Raw genomic sequence first — 11570 nt, forward strand, 5'->3', positions numbered from 1 at the left:
CCCTACCATTTTTTCTACTCCTGTTTTGGCAGGACTTATGAATTTCCATTTCGCTCCTGCTTGTAGCATGGATAGATATTCTGATTTCCAATGGTTCCAAAAACGTTAGATTACCTTCTGAACCTGTTGATAATAAGACAGTTTTCCAGATCGTATTTGAGTAATATCTTGTTGAGGTATGTTATTCAGATTGTCTCCAATTAGAAAAAGTGACGAGGGTTGATTTATTTGAACTGTAGGTTATGGGAATAAGTTGTCTAGAATTTGAGAATAGCTTCGATAGTCAGTAAAGATAGATAAATTGAGAAAAAGAAGAGGAAACAAAGCACGCAACTTCTATGATCAGAAGCTAATAATATATTATGTTAGCAGTTTTCCTCAAAACTTCTTCCTTGCGTTCTTTTATTTTTTATATAATGTTAAATATTCATTTTGAAGGTTGAAGACCGTGAAGATATGAAGAAAGAAAGGGAAATTATGCAAATGGTACAAGATTTGGACCTTTCCGGAGACGAGCTGGAAAGATCTGAAGTACCCAGAGGCATGTACGATACTAGAGCTGGGCCTCCTGGACCTGTTATTGTTACTGCTCCCCAAATAAATGGCAGGGGTCACCGAAGATAAGTCTAGGTAACAATATGATTTTAAAGAAGAGAATAATGACAACTTAATTCATTTTAATTCATTTTTGTTTTCAGGAATGGTGAAATAAATCTACAATATATTTCTTCCGAACGACAATTACTTTAGATGACAGAATCAACATATATCTTCGAAATAAGAGTAGGTCATAATCAGATTTTGTGAGTTTATAGTAGGTACAGTTTGAACACAACGACTTACGTTTATGAAATGACACTCAGTTACATGAGTATCGTCATTAATGATAACTGACATTTTTGATAGATTATATCATTCAAATGATTATCATCATGTCGGCCTGTATTTTTTGATTTGTCATAATTGTATCAACTCAAATTTTCCAATGAATCCCAAGACTTCTGTACGGCAAGTAAGCATTGTAGAAGACTATACAGAACTTCAAAAAGCAATCATTTGGAAATCAATAACCGTAGAAAAATGTAGAAGAGACTTAATTAATTCATTAGGTGTTTGGGAAACTCATCTCGAGTATGGAGATTATGCGAAAGAAGTTCTGATGGGATATTTGGTTTTAACAAAAGGCGAATCAAAAATACCTACCGACTACTCGTACATCAGTGAACTACAAGTTAAAGAAGACTTTCCAAATTTGAGCAATTATCAGAAAATAATACGGCAGCAAACCTACATGTATCTTCTTTTAGAATCGGCTGAAGTGATAGCCAAAGAGGAACACGAATCTTCTAAAATAGCAGCCGATTACGAGTCGAACAGTTTAGTTATTCTTAAGCGATTTGGATATGAACAGGAAGGACAATTATTATCTAAAAAATTAGAGAATATTGGGTTTTTGAACGTTTTCAAAAATATGGATTTGGCGTTTGATGAAAATAAGAGTCTCATTGAGAATCCACTCGATCCTGATGCTGCAGAAAAAGAATGGTTGAAAAATCATGACGCAGATTACAGACGACACAGACTTTTGTAAGAATCGAAAATATAAATATTACACTTTTTCACAATTAAGAATTTATCAGTGAATATTCTTTTTATTACAAAAAAAGTGGCAAAAAACTTAATATATCTTGAATTTGACAGGTTAGTACTTATTGTTGTTTAACTACTCTTTCAATACTTCTATTTACACCGAGGTCTATTTAGAAAGTAAGTTACCTTTCGTAATTAGAAAAAAGCAAGAACAATTCTCCTTTCTCACAACCGCAAATGAATCAGGTACTTGTTATAGCAAAGGAGAAGCTTTGAAGTTATTTCGTCACAAAAGGGTTGATTCTCACTATACACTCCATTTTGATCCGTAACCATTACATCGACGTCCCAGTATAATTCAGTAATGTTGATATAAGTTATGTTGATATAAGGTTCGTTTCAACCCATCAAAACACCGTCCTTGGTACGGTGACGATTCTGCGAATAGAGATAACGTGTTCCAACCTGGCGGTTACCGTTACGAACGATTCTTATTTGTGTTCTTCTTCTTCTTCTTCTTCTTATTTTAAGACTATGTCTTGTGTTTTCAAAGAGGCAGCCTAAGTTGTGACTCCGAGGACCAGCTTTCATACCAGCGCTTTGGTGGTCTTCCAGGCGGTCTACTTGTATTGGATCTCTCTTCCTTTGCGATTTTCGCCAGTCGATCGTCGTCCATTCTATTGATATGATCTCTCCATGCTCTTCTTCTAGTTCTGGCCCATCTCACTATATCCGGAACGTCACACATTCTTCTAATTTCATTGCTTCTTATTCTTTCTCTTAGTGTTTTCCCTGTGATCGAGCGTAATGTCTTCATCTCGGTCGATCTGAGAATCCGCTTAGTAGTTGCAGTCTCCGCCCTCGTTTCTATGGCGTATGTCATTACTGGTATGACACAAGTTTTATATATCCGTGTTTTGCTTTCGATACTTAAAAATTTATTACTCCATATCACGGTTCGAAGGAATCCCGATATCCTAGATGCTGCTGTTGTTTGCGTTTTGACTTCTTGTTTCAAGTTCCTATTGCTCGTGATGTTAACCCCTAAAAATTTAAAGGACATAACCTGCTCTACACTTTTATTATAAATTGCCAGTTTGCATCTTCTTGGTTCTCTCGCTATTGTCAAGGATTGTGTCTTTTGTGTCGATATGATCATATTGAATTTTCCTGCAACTGTTTCAAATCTGTGTAGCAGTTTTTGCAGATTATCCTCATCTTCGGATATCACAACCGCGTCATCAGCGTAGCAAACTATTTTGAATTCATGTTTTCCCATTCTGTATCCTCTGCCTGCCGTTTTGACTTCTTTTATGATTTCGTTCATTATAATGTTGAAGAGTATTGGGCTGAGACAATCTCCTTGTCTGATCCCTGTTGATACTGGCATTTTACTGGAGAGTTCGTTGTTTAATCTTACATATGTGCTATTTCCGTTGTTCATGTCCCGAATGATGTCTATTTTCCTTTGGTTTACACCTCGTTCTTTTAGTAGCTCAATGACGTCATGTAATCTCACTCTGTCAAATGCTTTTGTTAAGTCTATGAAGCACATTAACGCGGTTTTATTGTATTCTATGGCCTTTTCGGCAATCTGTCTTGAGATGAATATAGCGTTATGGTTGATCTATTTTGTCTAAATCCCTGTTGTTCTTTGCTCATGCCGCTACTTGAGATTTCTTCTGCAATAATTTTTGTTAGTAATTTTGAAGTCGTGCTTAGGAGGCTGATCCCTCTTTAATTATTTGGTTCTTTCTTTTCCCCTTTTTTTATTTGTGTTCCAACTGATTTAAATATCGTCTGTGAACCGCTTCCTGACGGTCTTTTCGATACTGGGATATCAAGTACTGTTACAAGAACCGTGTATAGCCGGAGATTGTGCTGAAAATATCTATACCGTTTTAAGTACGATCCCGACTAGCAGGTTGGAACAAACCTCTAGAAATCAGCTTGAAATGTGATTAGATATGTTTACAAAGATTATTTCAATTCTCCAATAGGGGCTGACGACTGGCAAATGGATGTGATTTAAAAAGCTTAGCCCCTATTATTATAACATATTAATTTTATAAGTACTTTTTTGTTTCATAATGTTTCTGGAATGAAATAAATATATATAAATATTTTTGTGCTTACACAATGCGACGTTTAGTTCTTTTACAACTGCTTGTCTTTAAAGTTATAGTCACTATATCTACTATTTTCAAAATCATAAAGGGTCTAACTCATTTAGCTTCTCGTCATTCATATTTAAATCACTTCTCTGTAATAGATAACTGTACGTTTCAGCCTCTAAGGTAAAAATAAGTTTCGAATGATTTTTAACGGATTGGAAAAGGAACGTATATGGAACGGAAGATGTGTATACACACATTATTTTACATTTAATAATATTTGATGTAAATGAAAAGGAAGGAAAATGGAAGTATAGTGAGAATCAACCTTTAATTTTCCTTCTTCGATCTGTCTCTTCGATGCAGCTAGTTGTCGTCATTGAAGCATTGAGTTGTTACAAAGTTCTTTACCCTTTATGAAAGTATTTATCACAAGATCAGTACTATAGAACCTTATGAGCAGAAAACTCACATTTGAATAAATTGTGCAGCTCTTGACTGTGACTTGCAGTGTGAGCTGAAGCATTGAAATGCACATCTGGCTTTTCCTAGAAAACAGTAACCAAGATCTTCCTTTGTAATAAGATTTGAGAAGATTTTCTTTTTTTTTTGGAGAAAAAGTTATGTGCCTCTTGTCTATGAACTGTAATTTCGTTTAGCAATTTACGTGTTGTAGGCGGTCGGAAGTATCGCTAACATTTATTGTAGTCTGTAGGCGATTTTGCCAACCATTATTGACAACATATATGTTAGTACAGTTTCATTATTTCAAAAAATAAAGAGCATGAAACTTGTTGAAAATGGAGCAAATGCGTGAAACAATATCTTGAACGTATTTTGGCTGTCCAATCATCTCTTCATTATAAACGTGTGTTTTGTTTCCAACAAAAATTAAATCACAGAGAGTCATGATGATTGCACGCCGTCTAAGGTACCCTAAAAAATATGTAATCAGCGCTCCTAACGGCAATTGGAACGATTTATTACCCAATAAATAGCCCCCGAATTATATATTCATCACAACTGTCCCTTTCCTTTAATTCATTTAACGCCTTTTCTATATCAAAATGAATGATTTTGATTATTTGTAAGAGTCGAATTAAATATTTTCCCTCAGTGGTATAGGTGGTATAGTGTATGTTTTATCATATTAATTATTTAAAAAGATCCTATTACATTTTTTTATTACCTTCCCATGTTTTTTTTCAAACTTGTTGAAGGGGCAGATCTTTTCTCTACTTAGTATCTACGCACTTAATAATTTAAAGGTGAATAGTTTTTGAACGGAATAATACAAAAAATATGAGAATTGAATGACTAATAAGGGTTAAGCAAGTTGTTAAGTTATTGGAGACACACATGTTTAATAACCAATATATAAAATTGGATATTTTGAACATTTTTGATCATTAAACAATATGATTATCGTTATGTTATGATAGCGACAGAGATTCTTAGGAAGGAAAACAAATCTATCCCTACAACAAGCCTCTGGTATTAAACATTTCTTAAAGTATCCTAACGGTTTGCCAAGTTTTAACAGAAAATAATGGAATATTCGTAATTTCTCGGAAATGATAAGTATTTTAAATAAACAAGTTTTTTTTTATTTGTTCTTATTCTGTAACACAAAGTTTCTCCAAATTATAACACAAGTAAAATTAATTAAATGTATACATTAAGTAAGTTCAGTAAAACGTCGTCTTTGATGAGGATCATTTGATCAGATCTATTTCATTCACCCTAATAGAATGTGAGTACTTCAAAGAATTTTTTAGATTTCTTTCTTCTGTTACTTCGATTGAATTATTTGATTCTGTAAATACGTTCTAATACTTTTTTAATCATAGTAATATTGTAGATTATGAAGTGTAAATAATATCATTGATAAATTCCATTATAATATCTTTATTCTAAATTTGCTCAAAGTTTTCGCTTGGGATATTACAAATTAAGAGTTTATTAGATAAAAGATGATAGAGATTAATTTGAGAAGATGTTTGAGCTGCATCGACCGAAAAAGAAATTAGAAATAATGAAAAAGGGGTAAAACATTATATATCTTTCAATATCTTAATGACATATATATATAGTTTCAATTTTCGTTTTTGAATGTTTTGTGGAGCTTCTATCTCATTGAAATATATTAAAAAAAGAAGTAGATTTTGCTTTATATATATATATATATATATATATATATATATATATATATATACCATGAACACATTTTTTAAGATATGAAATGAGAACAGATCTTTCTTTTACTTAGTAAAAAACAAATATTCTGGTTGTTTTGATTGAAATTTGGAGGAATTATTTTTAACAATTTTGTATTATTTTCTTTGATTACTCCTCATTATTGACAGTCGCAGAGTTAATGTTTGTCTGTTTAGACTCTATGTCTGAAACTACATACACATCATCCAATAAACATTTTCGAGGATATGATCTTGATAGTTTATTTATATTTCTTCATTTTATTAAGAGGAAACTAATTTGTTTGGCATGTGTGTAATTTTTATTTGATAGAATCTGTTGTTGTGGTTTTCTATTCATTACACTTGTTGCTTGTATTTCAAAGACCGCCTTAGTTAAATGATAAGGACTGTATTCAGTTTATATTTTCTTTATTGATGTTTATGTCTAGCGATCGAACTAAAATTGGTTACATATTCTCGTTTTTACGACTACCCTAAATTACAAGAATTTTGTACATGCCGCCTCCTTGAACTTATGATGAAAAATATCTAATTCAAACAATACAAATAGTAAAATATGTAATAAATAAAATTCATAGATAATTCCAATACGAATCGGATCAATACCCCTAGGTTTCGAAGCAAGTTGCGATATAATTATTAAATTGGATTGAATTGTTCTAAATTGTTACATAAATGTTGTCTCTTTTGTTCAATTATCACTGGTACTAGGTATAATACACATCTTTTTGACAGCCCGTTTACAAACACCTTTCATTGTTTTTATCGGAACTGTACGTACTATATCAACACTACCTGGGTGAGGAGCCACAACACATCCCAATTTTCATTTTAAAGGTGGTAGATTTCCTTTGATTAAAACGACCATCGTGCCGATGGTTTGCATCTTCTTTTTAACTGGTTTAAATATTTTTTGTACCATCTCGCTCAAAAATGTTGCTGAATCTGTAGAATTCGCTGCCAGCGAGATAATCTGTGATAAGCTTTATTGCGCAAATCGCTTTTCACAGGATATATTAACGGTGCTCCGATTAGAAAGTAACCTGGGGTTAGTAGCTCCAGATCATTAGGATCCTTGGATATAAGACAAGCTTCAATGCATATTAGCTAAGTATAAAAGTAAGGTAGAGAAGTCTCCAACTACACGGCGAAGATGATGTTCAAGACTTGTTGGTGCACTATCAATCGTTCATTCTCAAAACGCTTTTTTAACAAAATAATGAAGTTTTCGTAAAAATAAAAAGAGAACCAAACGCTATACTTACCACAGAATGTTGGTAGAGATAAAGGTTTTAAGAATGTGCTGCTTTCTGGATCAGTACCGTTTCTGTTTATATTTATAACGATTCAATTTTGTTAAGAGGGAGTTCCTGCGACGTTAGAATTAATTCGACGGAGAATCCACTTTATGTTTAAAACGATTGTATGATATTGATTTTCAACCTGTTGTCTTACCTTATTGGCTTCTTCTTTCAAAGCAATGGTTTCATCTTATTTTTGTATAGGTGTAAACATCAACCATTCAATATCAATTTGTACCGAAATATAAGTTTTAAAAAAAGATCTAAAATTCACGATTGTAACGAGTTGTAAGTTATTTTCGCCGTCCCTAAATTGTTAACAGCTATTTCATGTCAAGTAATAGGACCTTAAAGATACCCTCTTTTAGTTCTAGTAAGCTTATTTTTAGTTTAATTTGATATCAAAATAAAATTACGATATGAAGCTTGTCTTGGTAGGAAATAATGAGAAAGTAAATGAGCCACTAAGCATAACTTGAATTGTCGTAGTTAAGAAGCTGCTCAACTGTTGATTCTGGGATAGATGTCAAAATACTCGTTTTTTGATTTTTCAGAAAAGATGTTCGAATAAATTGTTGGTAGCGTTGCTTTCGCTGATTTTAATATTTTTCACTTTTAAGTTGCTTTAATCCGGCACGCAACGGACCAAATTTTGCTTGTATTCGGAGGACTGATTTATTAAAACCATAAGGAGTGTATTAAGTTTCTATTTTATTTATTGATGTATATTTCTAACGATCGAATATATTCTGGTCTTCACGACTACCCTGACTTAGTGAGATCCTCTCCTATATCTAAGGGTTGAAGATGCAATCCCCACTTGTTATAAAATACAAGAAATTTTTACAACACTCTTTGCCGATATCGTGTTCTGTACTCAATATACACAAAGGTTCGATCACCGTATCAATTTAAAATCAGTATTTAATTTAAATTCACCTTAGATAACATATTTAGACTATTCAATTGTCATACAATAATAAGCTCTTGTCTATGTCAGTATTAATGCCATTAAGTATTTTCAATATTAATGTCCCGAGTGCATGTCAAATTGTCGATAATTTAATTTTCTCGAGTGCGCGAGTGCGCACTCGAGGAAATTATGAGACAATTTGACATGCACGAGAGGTCATTTTGGCAGACTATTTCCTGAGAAAAATTTAATTTAAAATAAACTTAATTCTGTGTTTAAAATTTGTTATTCTTTAAATTATACCGTAGTTGACAAATCACTCGAACCGTGCTGCGGCAGTTACTCAGCTTGCCAAGGTTGGGGTTTCAGAAAATCAAATTATGAAGGTTACCGGACACTCAAATCAGGCCTCGATAAAGAGTTACCTCCAAGTAAATAGTGAACACCACGAGGAAATTGTACAAAAAATGCGAAATGACAGTAGCGAAGTAACAATAAGAAGTGGTGGAAGCAGCATAGAAACACCATCGTCGGCCTCCAGTAAAGTTGTATATTCTAATTGCATTTTCAATAATTGTTCCTTTTCTTAAAATATAAAATTAAAACCAAATGATGTTTATTAATCCTAGACGAAAATTTGGCACTAGTGCAAATTATCGATAATTTGCAATAGTGCAGTATTATCGCTGAAATTTGATCGTTGCTAGGTAAACATAAAATATTACAGCTTTTTGGTTGGCTTAAATTTTTCGAAGGAAATAGTCACATGAATCTTATGCTAGTGCCAAACTAAATAAACCATAATTTATTAATTGTTTTGAACGTGATAATAATGCATTTACTTATCAATCAAGTAAAAGTATCCGTATTTTTTAAATTAATATTTAATTATTTCCGTGCAATATTAGTGATGCACGAACAAATCTTAAAAGTTGAAAAGTTTCTAATTATTTCAAATAGATTCACATTGTTGCTTTTGTTTCTCATTTCCTAAAGATCATTAAGATTGAATCAAATGAAGTATTATTATGCAGACTTATTATTCTGTGGGCTTGTGGATATCGATGAGAGGTAGGATTTTCAAGAAAGATCCCAAATATTGGTACCCTTCAAGCAATATAGTATATAACAATTCAAATTTCGAGCTATTTTGTTAACGGAATAATACGTTAAATATAATTTGTAATATCCCAAAAGATAGTTGTAAAGTTAATATTATTCAGTTATTATACATTAGTATATAAAACCCTTAGTTTAAGTAAGATTATTTAAAATAAGGTAATATATATTGTAAATACTAATTATCCCTCTATTATTATAAATATGTATTTTGTTGTATATTTACTAACAATTATTTCATCGTTTGTTTCATTCAAATATTTTGATAAGTGCCATTAAATTTAATAAGTAAAACCGTAATGGTTTCATCTGAAGATACGGCATTTTCTATTTTTTGATTTATTAAAATAATTAATAGAATGTTTTTTACAATAATTTATCTGTAAATAAATACGTATCAATATAATGATCTTAGTTTTTGTTATATATTCCCATAGAAAACCAATTTCACATTAATTTTATAACAGATATCAAAACCTGTTACTGGTATTTGAAACATAGATGAAAGGAGAATTTTGATAATTTTACTTTACTTTTAGGATCCCCTCGTTTTTTGGCTCTAGAAAATCGAAGAATCATCAGATTTCGATGATTTTTTTTAACTTCGGCTGATTTATGAAAAAAATATGGGAAATATCTCACCTGGAGATTTCATATGAGTATAGTTTAATGACTTTAAATGTGATCATAAACGCACTTCTTCGCATAACTTTTTACAAAGCATCAAACGCATTTCATATAGTTGTTTTTTTAATCCACACAAAGAAAAAATGAACATTTTGGAAACAAAAAATTGAAAAATGTTTGTTTATTCATTTTTTATCTCTAACAGTCAAGCTTAGTAGGATACCATTTTTTTAATGTTAAAATGGTGAAAATTTCCAATTTTTCAAAGTTAACTTTTAATATCGTACACTTGATTACAATAAGTGATTTTAAGAATGTTTTTGTTCATATAACTTTAATTATTACTCAATAAACAATATACAAACGATTATATGTGAGAAAAGGTCAATTTTAAGATAAATTGTTATTATTTTTGATTGTAAAAACATGATAAATCAACATTTTTGTTTAATTTTTTCTTCAATTTGTTCGTTTTTTTGTGTAGATAATAAAAAACAATATAACAATTTCATTTGATTATTTGGAAGAAAGTTATCAACAATTGCACCCGAATGAGTCCATTTTCATGAACCTTCAAAGCCAATATAAGTTTTCATTTTTTTTCTCCCATTTTTTTTTTCGTAAATTCGCCGTAGAAACGAAGATTTTAATAAGAAATTCATTGAAATCGGCTGTTTAGGCGAGCGGCAAACCACCAAAAAGACGCTTAAAAACACGAAGAAGTATCCAGATTCGTAGTAATGGCTAAAAGTGGTATAACTTATCTATATGTTTCCGTGGTTAATGAAGACAAATGTGAAGTTAATTTTTAATTGAATTTGGAAGAATCTTGTCAAAATCGAATTTCTAGAAAAATTTTCGATAAGTCATTATTTCTTGCGTTCAACGTCAGTCAACGAAAAATCAATATTTCTTTAAGAAAATTCAATAACATATTCTCTAACTATTTTATGAAGTATCAAAAACCGTCCAAAATTTCCACAGCATTTTCCGGCCGAGCGGCAAATTTTGGAAAATTTGTTTCATGGTATCATGACTTTACACAATGGAACGAAAAAGTTGAGTTACAAAATTTTTAATTATCCATTATTATATATACAGTCTAAAATTACATAGTTTAAGCAAGTTTTTCACGAAAATCCAGCCCTTAATCTTGATTAGAAAAAAAGAAACCTTATGTTCTTTAATAAAAAAAAATTGTTTGATTCACAAGAAACAGGGGTAATGAGAAAAAATTCCCACCTTTCGGATTGGCCAATAAATTTTTCGGAATATCCATCTGCTTTGTAATATTATGTTGCCATTTTTATAAAAAATGTGAAGCTTGCTTCCTATAATTTTTTATTCAATAATTAATTAATAGACGTGGTATTAGTGTCCATTGCCTTTTAGGTTACCATTTTATAACGATTTAAATAATTAAATTATTTATAATAATTGAAAGAGTTTTTTTACATGAAAAAAAAGATGTTTATATTCGTATTCAGCTAGTGTAAATACACAGAAAGATTTGAATTCAATTATCCCGCTAAGATCACTAAGTTTATTTTCTTGTTTCTCTAACTAGACGTCTCGAAAAATAGACAAAGGGGCTGAATAATCCACGAAGACCCTATGCTGTTTGACCATACTTAGTATGTTTCTAATTTGCAGCGGCCTGAGCTGTACAGGGCCAATACTGGTAAAA

General features: G+C 31.4%; 1 protein-coding gene across 1 annotated transcript in view; it reads left to right on the forward strand.

The window, feature by feature from the left end:
- The window catches only part of LOC130444190 (uncharacterized), a 64173-nt gene extending 58296 nt beyond the window's left edge, over positions 1-5877 (forward strand). The window contains exons 8-9 of the mRNA XM_056779239.1: positions 439-630; positions 699-5877. Of these exons, the coding sequence (XP_056635217.1) occupies positions 439-624 (186 nt within the window). The 3' untranslated portion in view covers positions 625-630; positions 699-5877. The remainder of the gene's footprint in view (positions 1-438; positions 631-698) is intronic.
- Positions 5878-11570: the final 5693 nt, after the last annotated feature.

The sequence above is a fragment of the Diorhabda sublineata genome, chromosome 5, assembly GCF_026230105.1.
Source record: "Diorhabda sublineata isolate icDioSubl1.1 chromosome 5, icDioSubl1.1, whole genome shotgun sequence".
Taxonomy (NCBI): domain Eukaryota; kingdom Metazoa; phylum Arthropoda; class Insecta; order Coleoptera; family Chrysomelidae; genus Diorhabda; species Diorhabda sublineata.